The following is a 21920-nucleotide window of genomic DNA, read 5'->3' as shown; positions in this document are numbered from 1 at the left end:
ACACGGCTACGCATTATAATATAACAGGTGCAAAATTAAAGACCGTTACCCGAGAGCATAGAGCATTAATAATAATAACAGATTGCGAATACCGCCACATCAGCTATGTTGCGGCGTGAGGCGAACACCGCGATCAGCTGATTGTAGGGTAGTTCGAAAGGTAGGAAAATCGACATACATTGACATATGAACTGACCGCGAAATCGAATCAAGAGCGTTAGCCTGCTCGGCTGTTGTGGTTAAGTGTAAATTATGATAAAAAGAAACCTTCGACTTAAACGAGTATTTAGGACGGAAATCCTTAAAACGAAAGGAACCTCATTTCTCCACCAAGCGAGTTGGCTGTGATGTTAGGGTAGCGCTACCTTTGAGCTTGCATTCGGGAGATATTGGTTTCGAATCCCGCCGACGGCAGCTCTGAAGATGGTTTCCCGTAGTTTTCCATTTTCACACCAGGCAATGCTGGGGCTGTAACTTAATGAACTTTCCCCTTCCTCCCTTGCCGAATCCTTCGAAGTGTTAGTGCGGCATTAAAAAATACACCTCATTCTGATCATATTTTTAACCTATTGCATTGCCATGAGAACCCCTCTGATATGTTAACGTTTTGATTTGTTCTAGTGTAGGAAACATATTATTTTGTCCAATTACCTTAACATATTGGATTACTAGCTGAAATATAAACTTGAATGTTGTCCGTTATGACGTGCAGCCTTATCTTAAATATTAATGTGACTGATGTCTACAATAAACACTTCATAAATTTCACAAAGAGTAGTAAAAAAGTGTATTTAGATCACTTGGTGGACGTTTGAATGTAATAGGCCTACATCAATCCAAGGCACAAGCACAAGGCACTCCGACTAGTGCAATCATACGCTGAGCATATGTCAGGCATTCTCGAAGGTGAAAATCTAAATTTTCACTTCTTACAAATTTACGACCTTCAATCACCACCTACGTCCTCCCTGTCACCTTGTCATATGTTATCAGGCCAACAAGCATCCTTTTGGCTGAAACATGGCTGCCCTCTATGAACTTGCTGATGTCAGATATACAGAACCCTGCGTGTGTGATTTTTTTTTTTTTTTTTTAATTTCGGGAAACGCGTGTTTGGTTATAGCAATCCAACGTGTTGCCACCAGCACTGATTCACCATCGCTAGGCAATGTACATAAGATAGGTGAGCCATTTTACGTCCACGGCGTAGGAAGCCATTTTCGTTCCCCGACACGAGGAGCCAAATTCAGTCCGTAATATCCGGAAGAGTTTGTGTGTATTTGTGCGATGCCAGCCAAATGTACGGCATGCACAGATCTGAAGGTTTTGTCGTAGGTCGGTACAGCATTTCAACGATCACGTGTGACTGGTCAAAGAGAAATTCTTGCTTCCAGAAATGAAATTGTCAACGTCAACAACAAGCGACTTAAAAAAAAAAACTCGATGTTCTACAAATTTCCAAGGTTATCGACACAGCATGTTATAAAGATGAGGCTGTCAACTACACTACAGAGCCTTTGAACAACTTGGAGTCACCTGGAGAACCACGAACATCTTGGAGTGGACGATTGTGGCACCGATTATCCTTCTCAGGGATATGAATCCTCCTTCCCTCTGTAAAGGAATATGAGCGAGCTCGATAGCTGCAGTCGCTTACGTGCGGCCAGTATCCAGTAATCGGGAGATAGTAGGTTCGAAACCCACTGTCGGCAACCCTGAAGATGGTTTTCCGTGGTTTCCCATTTCCACACCAGGCAAATGCTGGGGCTGTACCTTAATTAAGTTAAGGCCACGACCGCTTTCTTCCCATTTCTTGGCCTTTCCTATCCCATCGTCGCCATAAGACATATCTGTGTTGGTGCGACGTAGATCAAAGTAGCAAAAAAAAAAAAGGGAATATGACTCAGTCAAGAAACTGATGCCGAGTATATTGCTGAACCTCATGACTGGTTAAGCCGCGGGTGTAGTATTCATTTCTCTGATTCAAATTATGCCTTCGGATATACCGAACCAATTTAAACAACTGCAGTTCTCCCATTTGTTTGAGTTTCGATATCCACATTAACAAGGCACAAGGCCAATCGCTTGAAGTAGTAGGACTGGATCATCGGAAACTGTACTTCTCTTATGGTCAACTGTATTTGGGTTGTTCAAGAGTTCGAATGGCAAACACACTATTTATCTTAGCTCCAATTGGAAGAGCAATTAATATAGTTTCTCCGGAAGCTCTGTTTTATTGGTTAATATTATTTGTACAATCCACCAACCCGCTACGTTCTATGCATTGGAGTTATAATATATTAAAAATAAAATAATGTAATTAATGCGATTTATGCAAAAACGCTGGGTGATAATAAATATTTAAATTTGATTTGAATTAAATAGTTTTTACAACATATGGCTGTTGATTTAATAAACGCGGGTAGCCTCGGGTAGATGCTACTATAAAAGAAGTGTTTGTCTGTGTGTGTATTTGCGATGCCCAGAGAAATCTACGACACGCAGAGATATGATATTTTGGACATAGGTAGATGGAAGAAAGTTCTAATGCGACTCGAAACGGCATTTTTCATTTTCGCTTTCATTTGTGAGTTACGAACGAAAAAACCATCGGAAAACGTGTGTTGCTACCACCAAAATTAAATGCATAGATTCGCTGTCGCTAGTCAACATACATAAAATAGGTAATACAAGTCAAGGAGCCATTTTAAGTCCATCATGTAGGAAGCCATTTTCTGTCCGAGACACGAGGGGCATTATTCAGTCAATCAATGATATCCGGAAGTGTTTGTATGTGTGCGACGCGCGGCCAAATCCACGGAACGGAGAAATCTAAAGATGTGTTTCCACAACGGTATGAAAAATATAGGTAAACAAACGCTTATTTTCCGTTAATCTGATGTATACAAAATCTGGAGAAGTGGCTTTGTTCTGAAATATGGTCTTTGAGAAAGCGTACAAGGTGGAAATGGAGCATAAATAACGGTAAAAAGAATAAAAAAAGAACAACAATTAGGCAATTCGTGATACATCGCATTAAAAGGACGTGTTAAGAGATTACAATAGAAGAGAAAGACCATAACACGAGCAGTGAAAAAAACAGAAAAACTAATAATAATAATAATAATAATAATAATAATAATAATAATAATAATAACAATAATAATAATCATCATCATCATCATCATCAACATCATTACATGAAGGAATCATTAATAGCCTTGTGATGAGCATTTTGTGACTGAGAATCCAGCGCAACGGTCCTTAGCTGTGTGTCGGGCTGATTAGCCCAAACAGTAAAAGCGATATTTCAATGCGCTCATGTGCGAAGCCTCAAGGCGGTACATTTACTGGCACGTAAAACAACTGCTCTCTCTATATATAATATCTGAACGCTAAAAAACGCTTATTATCTGTGAATCTATCGTACAAAGCATCTGAAAAAGTTGCTATGTACTGGAACATGGTCTTTGAGAAGGCGTACACGGTTAATAAGTTGCATAAATAAAGTTAAATAAATAAATAAATAAATAAATAAATAAATAAATAAATAAATAAATAAATAAATAAATAAATAAATAAATAAATAAATAAGTCCGCCTCTGAGGTGTAGTGGTTAGTGTGATCAGCTGCCACCCCTGAGGCCTAGGTTCGATTCTCGGCTCTGCCACGAAATTTGAAAAGTAGTACGAAGGCTGGAACCGGGTCCAATTAGCCTCTGGAGATCAACTGAGTAGAGGTGGGTTCGATTCCCACCTCAGCCATCCTGGAAGTGGTTTTCCGTGGTTTCCCACTTCTCCTCCAGGCAATTGCCGGGATTGTACCTAACCTAGGGCCACGGCCACTTCTTTCCCTCTTCCTTGTCTATTCCTTCCAATCTTCCCATCCCACCGCAACACAGAAAATCAAGTTCTGAGATAAATGTGTAGCTCTACAAAGTGTCCCTTAGTAGTGAAATGACGAAATCTTATGATTGGTTTATGGAATAAAGAGCGAGCGGTACTAGACGTCTCGACAGAGTTCAGTTATTAAAAAAGGTTACTTAAAAATTGCTTCTTCATTTCCCTTGCCGAAGCCATTACTTAGATATTTTGAGATGTGTCACTATTGCTGGATATTTTTTAATAGATTATATTGGACTAGCTTGGGAGTTTGCAGCTTATAACAATGAAATAATTTTACGAACTACGCTGTAGACTGTAATAAATCCCGTTTGTATTTTTTGAGTTGTGCCACTATTGCAACCCATGAGCGACTTATCATAAGTCGCAGAAAGGGTACATTATTAATCACAACACATAGGGAACACCTTACTCCGATTAGTGAAGCCTTACGCTGAACATACGGCTGGCATTCTTTAAGATGAGAATCTAACTTTTCACTTCTTAAAACTTATGACATCCAGTCGTCGCGCACAATGTCCCTGCCAGATGATGATATGTTCTCGCGCCAACCGCGTTTGTTTTGACAACTAAAATTATGGCTACCCTGTATGAACTTGCTGATGCCAGATAAACAGCCGCCCTGTGTGTGTGCGGGGATGCACGCAGAGATCTGGAATGTTTAACATAGGTAGACTGAATAAGGTCCGAAAGCACCTCGAAGCGGGAATTTTAAGTTCGGAAAACGTGGTGTGTTGGCATAGGGCAATAAAATGTGCTGCCACCAGGATTAAATGCGTAGATTCACTGTCGCTAGGCAACGTACACAAGATAGGTAATGCAAGTGAAGGGGCCATTTTAAGTCCATGGCGTAGGAAGCCATTTTCTGTCAACGACACGAGGAGCCAAATACAGTTCATAATATGTGTGGGTGTGTTGTGATGCCCAGACAAATCTACGGCACGCAGAGATGAGAAACTTTTGTCATAGGTGGGTACAGCATTCCACCGATCACGCATGGCAGTGTCAAAGAGCAATTCTTGCTCCAAGAAATGAAGTTGTCCACGTCATCAACAAGCGACTTTTACTAGAATTACCCGGTGTTTTGCAAATTTCGAAGTGTATCGAAACAACATGTAATACAGATGAGGCTGTCAACTACATGGCAAATCTTCTGAACAACTTGGAGTCACGTGTAGTACCCCCGAACATCTTGGAGTGGATGTTTGTGACACCGATGAACCTTCCGAGGAATATGAATCCTCCTTCCCTCTGCAACGGAATATGACCCGTAGTCAAGAAACTGATGCTGAATATTATTGAAGACACCGTCATGATTGGACATGCCGCGGGCGTAGTATTATTCAATTCTAGGATTCAAATGATCTCCTCGGATATCCCGCTTCAATTTAGACATCTGCATTTCCCCCATTTGTGTGAGTTTAGATTTGTGCATCAACAAGGCACAAGGGCAGTCGTATGGAGTTGTAGGACTCGATCATCGGAAACGGTGCTTCTCTTATGGTCAACTGTACGTGGGTTGGAAAGTCAAACACACTGTACATATCAGCTCCAAATGGAAGGACAAATGTAGTTTATCCGGAAGCTCTGTGGTTTGTGTTAGTATTATTTGTACCATCCACCAACCATGTACATCTTAAGCATTGGATGTAACAATAGTTATTAAAATACAATAATGTAATTAGTGCTATTTAAGTAAAAACGATGTGTGTTAAATTAATAAACGCGAGTGAAGCCGCGGGTACATGCTAGTAAGAAATGAAATCTGATTAAACTATTCTTTTATACATTAATAATGGCTATAAAAGAGAGAGTATAATGTGATATGTAAAGTATGGCTATTATACATGACATGGTTATGCTAAAATATGATAATATAATCTCACTTAAATGACGTAAGTAGGAACATAAGAAAAAAATACGTAATATGAATGCGCAAGTTGATTACTGCATATCACCATCCTTATCGTAAATTGACATGGAATATTTTACGGATGATGTACTTTAGTACTGTAGTGATATCTTTAAGATACTATGAATAATTATTCCTTTCCTCCTCCAATTTTATCTCCTACTACTGTTAGTATAAATGAACGTCGCTCTAGAACGTGTACTCCAGGTTCTTTCTATGAAGTTAGACACATCGTCAATAATGGTGAACGCATGGACACTTTCCATATTCTTGGCACTCATGTGCCAGTACGCTGTAAGTGATCTCCGTTTATTTATATTATTATTATTATTATTATTATTATTATTATTATTATTATTATTATTATTATTATTATTATTATAATTTTCTTCAGTATATTACAATTTGTGAGAATTTTAGCCAGACATACGATGTCTTTTATAGACTTTCGGCTGATCCAAAACCCTCATTTTCATTATGTTGTCTACTCTGTTGTGAGAACCTGAAGTAATGTGTTCTCTGACGCGCGGTGTTGAGTCTTGCCTGCAGCTACTAGTGCTCTGGGCAATGTTAGAGTCACCTTTTGACCTAGAATACGGGTAATGTTTCGGAATCGTACTTGGGCCACTGAACGGTAAAAAAACCTTCATAGAACACTTTCATCCCCCACCTCTGGATCACCTGCAACTGGGGAGAGGGCATTTATTTGATTCATTCATTAGGTTTTCCTTGTTACAGGTATGTCTCTATTTCTTTCTTTCTTAATCCATTCATGGTTCAGGGTTAGCTTTACTCGGTCTCGGCAAGATATCCCATCCCACCTCTAGTGCCTCAAGGGCAGTGTCCTGGAGCGTGAGACATTTAGTCGGGGATACAACTGGGGGAGTCCTTTGGCCGTCTCACCTGATATGCTGAAGAGGGACCTTGTTGAGAATGGACAGATTGGAAGAGGTGGGCAGGGAAGGGGGAACGAATCGGCCGTGAGCTGGAGTTCGGTACCATCCTGGCGTTAGACAGGAGGAGAAGAAGTGGGAAACCACAGGAAACCTCTTCGAGGATGGCTGAATTGGGAATCGATACCCCCCTTCCCTACTCGTTTGACCTCCCGAGGCTGAGTGGACCCCGTTCCAGTCCTTGTACCACGTTCCAAAAATCGTGGCAGAGCTGGAAATCGAGCCCGGGCCTCCGGGGTGGCAGCTAATCACAGTAACCATTACACCACAGAGCCGAACTATGTCCCTATAACTACACTCAGTGTTATAAAGCTAATAGGGTTGATATCACTCTACACATTAACACACTTTTTATGCCGGGCTGAGCGGCTCAGACAGTAGAGGCGCTGGCCTTCTGACCCCAATTTGGCAGGTTCAGTCCTGGCTCAGTCCGGTGGTATTTGAATGTGCTCAAGGGTTTTTGCCCCTTCTAGGCTCCTGAGCGTCGTTCTCACTATTCGTGGTGAGGCATTACTCCAGACATTATCCTCCCGCAACTCAGGCTCTCCGTAGCAGGCGCCACGCTCCTCAGCCGTCCATCCAGCAGTCCGCCCCTTGCCCGAACACGACCAGGTTTGTTCCACCTTCAGTAGACCTACTCACGTGGTTCACACTTGGCAGTCATGGGTTCGCCCCGTTCCGAACCCGCGGCTCGTTCAGGCTACGTAGGGCAAAGTGATGTGTTGGTTCCAGCACACCGCAGTGAGATTTCACCTCAATCACCAGCAGCCACTTCACCTGAACCACCATATCACCCACGCGGACGTAACTAGGATGCCTCTGGCACGTGTGGGCGAGGTTTCCACTTCCAAGCCTTGGCTTGGGCTAGTAACAATCACACTGCCTGAAGATGTTTCTGCAATATCTGCTTTTTGTCCGCGAGAGGGTATTTTATTTCCCTCAGACCCTCCAGACAAGTCCGGAGCCCCCGTATCCGCCACCTGGGGCGGGCCCGATAAAGAAACAGGCAAGAAAACCCCCACGGGGGCTTGGTGGCTGCATTGAAAACAAGAATTCGCTCGCTATTCTGGTCATAGTAGCTTACCGGCAGCCCTATTTTATTATCTGTCTGTCTATATAGTAAAATAGTTTGCTAAAAACAGGCTTTGGTACATTCGTCCGTCTGTACTACTGGAGCGATTTGATTCATTTTTATTTTATTCTCTCCGTTATCAGCTGCCGGTGAATCATGACAATTCATATGTCTCCATGTTCATCCAACTTTGAGCAGTCATAAAATCAAATCATTAAATGATCACTCCAATAATTGCAGGCGGAGGCTCACGCTAACATTCTGTTAGCAGGTTACTAAGTGACTAACACGTCCATTAATATTGTGATATGTGTGATTTTCATTCTTAGTAATGTCATTGCATGCAGCCATGTTTGATTACTACCTGTCAAGCCAGAGAGCAAACATTTCCTCTTATCCCTGCTAGATATTCGGATTCTCTAAACTTTCGTAGCCACTAAATGTATTCAACAGATGGCAGAGCCTTTTAATAACTAACATGGTGCTAAGAGAAAATATCTATTTACTAACAGACCCCATAATGACATATGACATATCCAGGAACACTTATCGAAGAATAAAATAGCTGCATTAGAATGAAGGCTATGTATCTTTAAAAGGTCTCTGCCTAGAAAAAAACGCTACTTCGAGAAAAACTTATGAACTCACAAGACAACTATTCTATGCAGAACAGCGATTAAAAATACAAATGCTTTCTACTTCACACTACCAAGCTTTACCTCAGAAATGCAGGATGTAAAAGCGAGTATATAGATAGATTTTTACCAAAAAATGGCACGACAGAATGGATGAATTCTGACTACGAACTGCGGTAAAACGTTCATAAAGCCATTGAAAGTGCGGCAGAACAATATGACTTCGAAAGGCATATCAAGGCGAGTTATCTGACCTATTAATAACGAATGTTGCGGAGCAGCGCGCGTCCTCTACTTCAGTATTAAACTAACTCCTGCACTTCCCATGTTTGGTTTTATGTTGATAATTCCCTAGTTGCTTGACCAAAAATCTACTCTTCCTGCTAATGCATTTCACTTACACCAACTACATCTTCTGTAATGGTCTATTCATTTCCATTTCCAGATTATCTTACCAACAACAGCCATAAACACTTCTAGCCTTCCATGCTTCGACTCGCAGAATGTCAATATTCATCTTCCTGATGATTGACCCCTCCAATGTAGTCTCCACCCGAAGATACAAATGGGGGTCTTTTTTACTTTCAGAATATCTTACGCGGGTGAAACCCTTCATCAGTTCATCGTTCTTTCATACAGAAATAGCCGCATGTCCTCGGGAGTTAGTTACGGCTGTAATTTCCCGTTGCTTTAACCATGTAGCAGTATCAACACAGCCAAGCCATGTTAAATACTATTATAAAGCCATGTCAGTAAATCATTCAGAATGCGGTCCTTGCAGATTCCGAAATGCTGCGATTTCCCTTTCCATGAGCCCTCTTTCGACAGATACCCTTTCGATATGGTTGCACCTAAGGTTCGGCTACCTGATTGATTTTGACTGCCAAGCCTCCCCGACCGCGGCAAGGTCACATGGTTCACATGGTTCTCATGTATAACTCTGTAACATACAGAAAATTACGAGAGTTCTGTAGGTGGCTTAACCTTCAATCTAATCTTCAATAACACCAGTGTTCCTCTTAGATTGATGTTTCAGTAAATAAATAAATAAATAAATAAATAAATAAATAAATAAATAAATACCGGTCTATAAATAAATAAATATTACTAAGATATTAAACTCATGTCTTCACTCCTCGTGGTGCAACTTTTTTCATGCACTCCCCGAAATGGAGGCGATGTGTATGTACGATTTTTAATCACATACCGGCCCTTAATTATCTGGCAGTATCGGGTATTGGACTCGGGCCTCCGAGGGCGGCAGCTAAGCAGGAAGCAACATAGGCGACCATACACTTTGCTACAACCACTGAAGTGATTTCCATGTTTGATAGCTAAATTTAAAACGCGGTGTTTCAGTAGCAGTTCCAAAATATTATTATAAAGGTAACAAAATTACTGCGTTGTGTATGCTGAGTCAAGGCCTCTTCTATTTATCAGTTCAATGGCTTGACGTAAACCCTGAGGTGACAAAGTGGGAGCGAGAATCACGTAATTAACCAGTGATTGGATGTTTCGAATCCGAGCGAAGGAAATTCCCTTCTCATACCTGTTATATGCTCAATTACTTTGATATGACTGTTTGTCCCACGGTAGACAGCAATTCTAACGGGAGAGCATCAACTCCTGGTGCCTCGTTCCTATTTAGTACACCGGGTGAGTTAGTCGTGCGGTCAGGGGCGCGCAGCTGTGAGCTTGCGTCCGGGAGATAGCGAGTTCGAACCCCACTGTCGGCAGCCCTGAAGATGTTTTTCCATGGTTTACCATTTTTACACCAGGCAAATGCTGGGGCTGTAACTTAATTAAGGCCATGGCCTCTTCCTTCCAATTCCTAGGCCTTTCCTATCCCATCGTCGCCATGAGATCTGATCTCCTGTGGCTCGGTCTACCTGTACGGCCACGTCCCACCCCGGGATATGGCTAGGTACAACAGGTTGGCCCTGTTGAAAAAGTACTGCTGCTGGGCACGGTTGAGGTTAGACCATGCTGATAGAGCCCAGAGTGGTTGCTGCATCGTGGTGATCGCGACCCGTAGGTATGAGAGTTAGTTGATTCCGCAATGCGAGGGCGATCTGGTAGACCTGTTTGTGTCGGTGAGACGTAAAGCAAATAGGAACCCATTAAGAACTCACAAAGCGTTGTCAAATTCTGACTTCAAATGTGAGTCGTCTTTCTGATCAACAATAAAACATTCTCTTTGTAATAAATAAACATTAATTATATCAAATGCAAGTTTAACAATAATACTTACTCGATTTCCGAGTCACTCAAACGTATTTCTAATCGTGTTGTGTCAATTGTCCGGCAAAGCAATAGATAATAGAATTAAGTAGTCACGAATTTTCTAGGTTTTGTAATCAATATTAAAGTTACCTCCTTTCCACAGTTTGTACATTTCACACTGCTGAAAAAAAATTGTTGAAATAACCAATCCTGTACTGTAATATTACGCAGAAAGAGAACATTTACAGATGTTGATATAATTTCACAGGCTGCTGACTATGTGGAGAACTTCGCGCAATCAATGCGGCCACTTGCGGAGGACTGTAGGAAGTACGTAGGAGCGAACGATGGTAAGTTATATAGTTAATACTGTAAAATAATTTTAACATCAGCATCTTAATCATTATGTTGTCGATGAATAGATTACTTCATCAGTTAGGTTATCTGTTGACCCACTTTTCAATACCTTTTAGTTTTAATACAATACTATGCATCATTTTTTCTCCCCCGTGAAGGGCTTCCTCAGTGCGATTCATTATATGAAGCTGATATTAAATACGTAGTACTGTAATTAGACACAGTGTCGCTGTGGTGATCTGTGGGATGGTGCGCTGACAGTACTTCGCTCGTCCGAGTAAGAGGCAGTTGGGTTCATATAGCACAAGGAGAAAAAAAAATGATCAAGTGTAAAACAGGACAGCAAGAAGGAGATCATTCATTGCATACGCGACTGAGTGTCGTGGGAAGAAATGTCTAGCGTTACACGACGACGACGACGACGACGACGACGACGCCGACGCTGCACTTCGCTCTATTCTTGTTGTGAAGAGGGGTTAAAAACACGCCCAGCAGAATGCAACAATTCCGCAGTCTGAACACATAGGCATGTCCGCAAAGCGTAGTGTTTCAAGTGATAAAATTAAAGTCGCGCGTATCGCCATTATAGGGCAAAAAGCAAGCTGATGATTGAACTGTTTGCCTAACAGGAAATTGAGCTGATCGAGTTCATCCACAAGGAGCGACTGTAAAGAAGAACGACCGTCTACAAAATTGAATTCGTCGTAGGCGTCCTAAGCCGTGGTGTGGGAAACAGTGTTGGCTACTGAGTGTATGGTTCGAACTAGTGCATCGATTCATTCACTGTCCAAGTGAAGCGAACACAGTAGCGGCGAGCTCATGGTACGCGAGTGCCGAGTGGCGCACTCTCGGATCAGTGAGCCAATACACACACACGGTTACTATGGGAACCCTGGACATTGGCGAGGAGGCGATGTTTCGCCGCAAGCGAGACATAAAGAGTCATGGCTAACTGAAATAATCGTTTACTTGTGGCTTTATTACGGACTCAGCAAATAGTACTGTCACCTGGGTATCCAGTGACAAGGAGGTTCAAATAATAGCTGAATTCATTAGCAGTGTTATAAACGAAGTTATATTATAATTCCGAAGTAGATAGGCTAATTTTAGGATCTTCTATTTATTGGGTTATAACTTAGTTGACATTCGAGAGTTAATTCCACTCAACTTTATAGCCTCCACTATGACTATTAGTCATGATCATGATCACTCAGAAATATCTGTTTTATGTTGGTAAGAACTGCCCTGCAATCTCTCAGTTCGTATATCGCATCATTGCAGAATAATTAAGTCATAGAATCACGAGATCACCGATTGCCCGTGGACGGGTATTTTTCTTCTAATTCTGTACACTGTTTAATGGAGTTGTCACTATGAGGGGAGGCTTTGAAACAACAAGACATTTTTTCGAACAGGTAGCTGCAGGATCGATTCCGTTAAATGAATCGAATATCCCATCACTATTGGGAAGAACTGGGTATTGCTACACGACAAGGCCCCTGCACTTCACTTTGTGCTTGTTCAAGAGGGACGGAATTGAAAGCAAAGATTTCATTCCACCGATTATGTCATCACTGCCACAAGAACATCCGTTAGGGATGTTTCGGCCAATATCACTCAGCAGTGCTTTGAAATGCTGTACAAATGTTGACAAAATTGTTCGGTGGCCAACGGAGACTATTTTGAGGGACGATGTGGAGATGTGTAAGTGAACACTGTGTTGTGTAGCTGTCTACACTCTGGGCACCCGTCCATGAAGTTATTTACTGTGGCAGGATCATACCATAGACGTAAATAGATTACCGTACTAACATTTCATATGAACGTGACACAACATATAAAATAGTATACGCTAATAAGTGTATGACATTGAAAATTAGTTATAACCTTCAACCGATGACGAATTTTTACTGTGCTACTGTAATTGAGGTTTTTTATTTGTTTTATTGGTCCCCAAAAGCAAGACACCATAACTTGAAATGGTAAGTACACTGCTGTGCAAAACGTAAGGTCGAGATAGATAAAGCAACATAACATATTGCTCCGTCCCCGCTCCCTGAGAGGACGCATAAGATCCAGGCTAGCTTAATTACGATCCTCTTGACTAACATAATCTACCATTTGGGCTATGAGTTCCGAATATGAGAAAGACATGCCATACGGAGCCAAAGAAATCTTAAATTACACATAGATACAACTCTCATACGTTACTTATTGAATTTATTACGCTACCACTTAAATCTAAGTCTCTACGCTACGATACACATTGAAAGAATGGTTTAAGTTTTACATATCATATTTATTACATACTTGTTTCAATCCAAAGGTCGAGCATTATGCTATCCTCCCTAAAGAATTTCTAATAGAGGAAACTGCATGATCCTCTGATTATCCCATCCATCTCTGACGAGCATGGCCTTAATTTATTAAATCTGTCTACTTCTTCTACCCGAATGCATAATCAATCATTTTACTTCCTCTCTTAGCCTCTCTCCATATCAATATTTCAGTTAACGCATCCACATTTCGGGCGTAAGGAGAAATCGAAGAAATGTCAGTATCGGGTAAAAATACATACAAGCGACGTTCATCTTGAATCTGCCGGTAAATGACACGTCCGGCACCCACTATGCATTATATAAGAAATGCTATTTGAGTTAGTCATTTTAAAAATGAATCTATTGAAATCTATTGCACTGAGTGCTTAAATCTTGACTGACCCAAAAATCAAGGACAGAATGTAATATACGGCAAATTTTTGAAGTCCGTATAACCAATTATTTAACTGAACATTACTATAACTCAGCTCGTAATTAACAAATTAAAAATTATAAGTTCAAAGATGTCAAACTCACCATCTTAGGTTTGTAAAGAAATGATTAAATCGAAATAAAGTTAAAAGATTAATAGATTGAAGCAACTAAATTAAAACATGTTTGGGTAATTTAAACACGATTGGATAATTAAAGCTTGTGTGGGTATTTAAAACATATTTGGGTAATTAAAACTTATTTGGGTGCACCCTAGCAAAGAAAAATATTTGCAATATGATACCTTACAAGCTAAAGTGTAGACTGAGGGCGATTTCAAGATATTCAGGACGCATTTTAGGCCTAAAACCATATCTCATGAATTGGAATTCTCTTCTGTTGCCTATGAAGTCTTTGAGTTAATTACTGGCTCTCACTCGGAGCTGACCTATAGTTATTCCTATCTCTCACAACATACCAATAGATACCTATAAATATCAACTTGGGAGGATAGTTCCCTAATATTTCTATAAACAACTGATTTACAATTCTGAATATTCATGTTTCTTCCTCTTCTGCGTGAATATTGATAAGTCTTCTTCTAAATTAATGTATTTTTAATAAATGGTTCAACAAGTACCAGTAGGTTCCATATACTATTCTAAAATCCGAATCTTCTCATCATTTTTACTTGAACATACGTGCGACTTTATGTATTCTAACGACTACTCTACTAGTTTCATCTGAAGTATACTAGCTAATGTGGTCTGCATTGTGGGAAGACTCGATCATAAGATACAATTTATACACCTACAGTCAGTCATCAGTGATAGGATGTTGCCTAAGAAGTTACTACACGTCCTTTCGCCTGAGAATAGATCATAATTAGAAAATATCTGTGACATAGTGCATGTGTTTGGCTCATCCTCCTAACTGAGACTTCATTGGCACTACCAAGTATGCACGCTAACCAACCGGTGTCACTTCAATCATCTGTGAACTTTCTCGTGCTTGCTCGTAATAGAAATAGTACATATAAATACTACACATTCATTACCACTCAGTAAAAACTCAACTTAAAACCATTAAGTCCACTACTACATCACCGTGCTCATATTCGCGAAGAATCAATAACTACCACCATTCTAAATTATCAATCTCATATCAACTTATCTTAAAATAATCATTATTATACTTCCAAACATATATCCCGTCTCCTTTACTAAATACGTATCCACTCCATTCAATCGTGGCATTTATTATTTTAATCACGGTTCATGGACATATTTCACGACATTATGACCTTAATTCCGTCATAACCTTAAATTATTGTAAACACATCAATCTATTTGGCAAGCATATCCTACTGCTGGTTCCTAACTTGACATTCTTTGCTCATAACCAACGAACACACGTACCTGAGTCTTTCTTTGACCTAGTATACAATTCACTGTCACCTTAACGAACTCAGTATTTCACACTACATGGATCACATCTCGAACGTAGGCTTTCATCACTGATTGACTACCTATCTATGGATTTGTCATTCATATACGAAGATTACCTAACCACCTTTGATCTAATTCAATACACCACTTTCGTCGCTTCATTATTTCGCACGGAATAACTTAACAAATTATATTATACTCACATATGAACATATAAACATTACTACATTAATTTAAAAACAAGACTTATCTGAATTCAGCAGCTCCAGTCGTCGGGATATGTCCAGCTGACAGGACATAGGGACACGCCTCTTTTACTTCCCTAGGTGAATGGGAAATACTGGCATAATTCTCCTCCGGGCTTAGTCATCTCTCGGCAGGCAACGTCATCCGACGGCACCCATTTGGGCAGTCTGGCCTATCATCTTCTTAGAACATCTTGCTCATTTCTGGACGAGTTGGAATAGAATAACAAACAGGATCAATTAGCATTGCCATCATGAATAGCTGTGATAATCTACTTAACGCGAAAGATTGCTTCCTTTGAAAGAGTTGATCTACTTGACAAATAATAATCTTGGGGTAGTATAATTCCATGACTCGAAATGAACAGATTTTTCTCCTTTGTCTTTCCAGGAGTTATTATAGGATTCCCACTTCTGTAGTTCTTTAACTTGGGTGATATCGAGTAATACGTCAGCAGAGACTGCCGTGACGTAAGCTTGTCGTAGTTTATGCTTGAATTTCCACGTATTTCAAAGTTCGCGGAACGAAATTAATAATCTTCTGCTTGATCTGCGACGCAGCTTCCGATAAATCTGCTCCTTGTTTCTGTTGAAATGATCTCTTGTCGATACCTTCTTTTTCTGACGTAGTGGCTTTCCGTCTTCGACTCTGATTTAGAAGTAGCAATTCAATCTCGTTTTTATTTATTTCTCAATAATTGTTAGTAACAATCTTCACATTCGTTCTTTTTCACTGCCTTCTAGATCTAAAAATTCTTTTCTCTAGCGCCTGAGGTGAATACATTTGCTTTCGCTCGCGATATCATCAGACATTTTTACGTTAATTATTCTCGGAGACCTGGACTCCATCTTTATCCTTCTTACGGACGGAACTTCTTATAACAGTGAAATGGCACAATATCACTACATGGTGGAAATGAATGGGAGCGAGGTAACATGTTGCCAAAGGTCTCCACACGTGCATAGAAACCTGGCGTGAGGTCATCGCGATTATAGCGCCAATTGGGACTGGTCCCACAAAATGAATCATGTGAAGGAACGTGACAAGACAGTGTGTTTGATCTGCGAGCTGTGACGGGGCGCTGAGGTGGTGTTATTCGTTACAACATGGCACGGAGACAACATTTCGGTGACTTCACGCGGGGAAGAATCATCGGGGAAACTGGAAGGAGGACGAAGTTGGACGAGTGTAGCCCAGGAGTTGGTATTGTCCACATTATTGTTTCTCGTGCATGGAGAGCATTCCGAATCACAGGCACTGGTGCCGGAAGGAGAAGAGAGGGCCGATCACGGTCAAATACAGCAGCAGATGACCGCTACATTGTGATAGAGGCGAAAAAAGACCACGTCAAACAGCGGGTGCATTGCAACCATATTCAACAGGACTGCAACGTACCCAGTCTCACTCCACAGTGGCACGGTGACTACATATGGGTGGTCTGTTCGCCCGACGACCATTACGTTGTGTACCCTTGACACCCGCCTATCGGTGGCACCGTATGCAATGGTGCCCAGAGCGTCAGGTCTGGACAGAATAAGAGATGAGAGCAGTTTCAGTCTTAGTAGTGATTCCAAACAAATCCTCATTCCGCGAGAGGTGGGAACACGTAATGCACCCAGGAACATTGTCAAACATTATCATTTTGGTGGTACAAATGTTACGGTGTGAGGAGGCATAATGTTGCATAATGTTCCAAATCTTTGAACGGGATACATTCAACAGTCAACGTTATTGTGTGCAGCGTACTCCTTCCCCATGTGCGTCTTACCTGGGGGCATTCGTACCTGATTTCATTTTTAATTCATGGCAATGCACGACCGCATCGTACAGCGCAGCGAGTGAATATTCGGCGAATGGACTGGCCTGCCCGTTGCCCAACTTTAATTCCATCGAGCACGTGGTGGATATGTTGTGCAGACATCCATGCACCAAACCATCCAGCAGTTCTCAATCGCGCTGGTGGAAGAATGGAACGCCCTACCACAATCACCCCTGACGAATCGTTTGGCCAGGACGGAGACACGTTGTAGAGCATGCATCGCCGTCCGCGCTGATCAGACACCATTTTAAGAACCAAACCCTTTCCCTTTTTAACATGAGGCAAATGTAGACGCTGCACTTCATTTAAGACCCCATACTCTTCCTTCCCACTACTACCCATTTCCTATCTCATCACCGCCAAAATATCTATCTGAGATGGTACGATTTATACATCCACTAGCGATAAAACCCTGTAAGTTCTACTCGATATAAACGTCAAGCTCTTGTCTGTTTTAGCGGATGTGGAGAAGGTGACCATGCTGGAGGCGTTGACTACCCAGAGCCAGAATGTAAGTTGAGGAGAGTTGTACTTTCTATCACTTGTTACCTGATTGAGTATTCCTTGTGCTATTCAGCAGTACAGTATGTGTCTGTACGGTGTTTAAATTGGACATGCCAAACCCCGAATGTTGAATTCCTCTTGCATCTTGTTGTTGCCGCCTGAAACGCGAATCATTTGGAGCATCCGTGATACCTCTAGAACAGCCTCTGCACACTTGAACCTTTTTTCCAACAGTGGACAATCAAACTTATGTTAATATGTTAATAAGTGTCATGTGACATTATTGGGAACGAGACAAGGCAGTTACATCGAAGAAGTCATTGGATGGTCCCGAATGTCACTCTTGACCGAAGACTCATATATCACCTGAAAAAACTTCAACCATCGCCCGCACATATATTCTACAACCTATTCCCCCTCATATTACACAGTGAAAATAGCCTCGCAACATAAATCAGGCTTCTCCTGTACACTTTATTTGTGTGTCCGCTATTGGAGGACATCACTAAATTACTACCTGGCTAGAGTACAAGATCTCCAAAACCGGGAATGTTGCTTATTTATTATTATTATTATTATTATTATTATTATTATTATTATTATTATTATTATTATTATTATTATTATTATTATTATCATCTAAATATTTAAAACACTGGGCTGTTTTTTGTTACATCGATCTTGAGCGACCGGCTGAATCGACTGACATCGGAAAGCATTCTGACGAATGTACATGGCCTGTTGAGTTGCAATGTGTCTTTAAAAGCGTAAATATTTCTTGCCGGATATTTTAAAATTCTTAAAGAAAAATGTAGCATTCTTATTCTCCAAAGCGCTCGCCAGTAATTCAAGGCCACCTGGATTGTAGTAGCGCTGAGAAATACGATGTGAGAGAGGAGTTTGAAGTGGGCAAGCAGGCATGTGCAGTCGAACGTGTCTCTGGTCAGCTGCTCCAGTCTGTGTTGTGTTCAGTTGCAGAGTCATTTAGTCGACAAGAGGCTATTCTTCGCAATGTTACTGTCTCTGTGTAGCTCTACCTATGTTTGCTAGCTCGAAATGATGATGGAGAAACGTAAAAGGCTTTTTCTGCCTGTCGTAATTTAAACACTAAGGCTGTGAACTTCTTCCACTGAGGTAGTTAGCGAAGTGAGTCGACCCTCCGTGTCATACTACTGAGCTAAATTTCAATTTTCGTTTGGCTGACATGGTACTGGTAACAAAACTAGGAACAACGTTTAATTATTAATGAAATTTCATTCCAGTTATTAGCGAAGTGTGGCGATCATTCGATTCATACTAATGTGTTAATTTTCAATTTTGATTTCCCTGATATGTTACTCATAATAAACAAGGAACAACTTTCAATTATTAATGAAATCATTGACGCCCTCCAATATAATAACACAAATGTCAAAAAGGCATTTTTCATCGATAATCCCGGGGCGCCAGAAAAATATTAGGATATGTAGTAGGAAAGTTCTTTAATTTAGGACTTAATGCAATATCAGTAACGTGGACAGAAATAGTCGTTTAGCTAATCAGCAGTTGAGCAGTGCACATTATATTCAAACTTCTTCTACAGTTAAATGAGAGTTCGATGTCTCATATAAATCCCAAAGCAGCTGACAATATTCAATTAGTGCGGCTCAATATGGCATGAAACCCCAACGGCAAACAGTCATTCTTTAACGTGTGTGAATTGTCTTCTGAAATATCATAGGTATCGAATTTCGTTCATTCTGTTGGGGAAATGAATATTCTTATGGTAGATTTCATAAATAATAATTATTTATAATTGTATTAAATACCCACGTTGACCCTTCTTAAAAATACGCCGCTTACATACAAATATGCTAGCAAACCCACAAAAAATAAATAAATGGTATTCGTTGATTTCTTTGCAAGAGATCGGTTAATTGGTCTACCCCTCTGTAGATGGTGATGGATTAAATGTTATTGAACTACCAGCCAGGATTTTAGTTCATGATGATATCGTGATTGAAATTTAAAGCAACACGTTCATATCTCCGAAAGTTGTCATAATTCTCTAGAAAGTTAACAGTCTTAATTAATTAATTAATTAATTTGAAAACCGTTGAGATTATACCCGGAAGTTCCAAACCATATACTTCCGTCAACGGATTAATACTAAAGATGAATGTTAGCTGCTTAAATTTCGTACATAATTCTTGAATCCATTGGAATTAAAAGTTTGCCTTCACATATTCATATTCTACAGTACATATAGAGCCATAAAAATCTGAATGTTTCCCAACGGCTCCTAAACGGAACCAGATTAGGGTCTTATTGTAAGAAGTTTGGATTTGGAAATAGTAAGATAGTGGAGATAAAGCTGGGCAGGGAGCTTTAATACACTCGAATTGATTTAACATAATATCCATTTTCTTTCAAGAGGCATCAATTTCCATTTCGCTTCGCCTTTTGTATCGTGATCAATATACTTTAAGGGATGTGGAGGTCTCTATTTACCTCAGCCATTTTTCAGCCATGGCCACGTAAATGTTGCAATGTCAAGAGAGCGATATTATAAACTTGCAAGAGTGCCGAAAGTAATTGTACAAGAAATGCAACGAATAAGTGGCTGCGCGGTTTGGGTCAGGTAGCCGTCAGTTTGCTTTCGGGAGATCCTGGGTTCGAACCGTTCTGTCCGCAGCCCTGAACATGGTTTCCCGGGATCCTCCGTGGTTTTTCCATTTTCACACCGGGCGAATCCTGGTGCTGTATCTTAATTAAGGTCACGGTCGCTTCCTTTCCACTTCTAGCTATTTTCACACTCATCGTATGACTGTCAAAGTACGTAATGAGTGACAAAGTAATCTACTACATTAGGAAACTATGAGGCGCAGGCTCTCAAACGTAAGAGGTCAAAGGACTAACCTCCTGCGTGTAGGAGGGTGTTAGTGCAAATTACGATTCCGATTCCGAATAAGCTGTGCCGTGCTGAGTAGCTCAGACCGTAGAGCGCTGGCCTTTTGTCTCCAAGTTGGCAGGTTAGATCCTGACTCAGGCCGGTGGTATTTGAAGGTGCTTAAATACGTCAGCCTTAAGTCGGTTGATTTACCGGCACGTAAAAGAACTCCTTCGGACAAAATTCCGGCACCTCGGCGACTCCGGTAACATTATAAGTGGTTAGTGGGGCGTAACACGTTCATTAAGTAATCTCCTGTTCATGTGAAGGAATTAACGTGCAGAACACAAACACACAAAGTGTATGTGCCAGTGTCAATTTCAACCACTTGATGTACAAGTTACAAGCGAGTAGCTTAACAACATATCATAACTTCAGCCCGTTTAGACACTGTGAATATGATTGCTGTGGTCAACATAGGTCACTTGACGAAGTAGTCTCAAAATCTGTATCAAGTGGTCTCGAAAACCAGGCCTAATCGCGGAACAAACCATTGCACATTTTCTTCGAGATGTCTTTTTCCGTCAAGCACCGACGGATTTTCTTCTTCTGGTTGACCCGTTTGGAAGATACCATGATAGAACCTACCCTACATGTCAACCGAATCGTTGAGGATCATCGCGCATGGAAGCACACAAGACCTTCAGTAACGCGATATTATTTTATATTTTCGTCAGGTCAAGGCGTTGCAGAAATGGACGATATGGTAACGATATCCTTAAGATAGATAATTTCACGACATCGATGTTTTAACTATTAATGTGTAGAATACACAAACAGTTCTCTACTCCTGTGTTCATATACTTCGTTAGATTGTTGCGAACTGTAGCTGGATATGAAGATTTCACCGTCAGACCAGAGAGGTTTCAGACACCACCCGAGCGTATGTTTGACGTTTAAAAACAATGTGATTAGGAAGATTTCCACAACAGCCATTCTTGAAGAGTGCATGCTGTGGTAAGGAACTCTGTTTCCAAGCTTCCGTACTTCTTGGACAGATGCAGATCGTAATCTCTTACCAAGAGCAATCAGAAACTCATTTTTGTAATGTATGATTCAACATGAATATACTGGACCGTACAGTAAAATTGACGATTTCTACATGTTGTATTCTACACGGCGATCGAATCCACATAAATCGCTACTCAACAATCGCGAGTGATTTTCGCT

General features: G+C 40.8%; 1 protein-coding gene across 2 annotated transcripts in view; it reads left to right on the top strand.

The window, feature by feature from the left end:
• LOC136867318 (uncharacterized) overlaps positions 1 to 21920 on the top strand; it is an 86257-nt gene that overhangs the window by 47200 nt on the left and 17137 nt on the right. The window contains exon 2 of one of the 2 annotated variants that reach the window (XM_068226709.1): positions 17776 to 17828. The exons of the other annotated variant lie outside the window; for it this stretch is intronic. Within the exon in view, the coding sequence (XP_068082810.1) occupies positions 17776 to 17828 (53 nt within the window). The remainder of the gene's footprint in view (positions 1 to 17775; positions 17829 to 21920) is intronic. 2 annotated transcript variants of the gene reach the window in all.

The sequence above is a fragment of the Anabrus simplex genome, chromosome 3, assembly GCF_040414725.1.
Source record: "Anabrus simplex isolate iqAnaSimp1 chromosome 3, ASM4041472v1, whole genome shotgun sequence".
NCBI classification, from domain to species: domain Eukaryota; kingdom Metazoa; phylum Arthropoda; class Insecta; order Orthoptera; family Tettigoniidae; genus Anabrus; species Anabrus simplex.
This window is presented reverse-complemented; position numbering and strand designations above follow the sequence as displayed.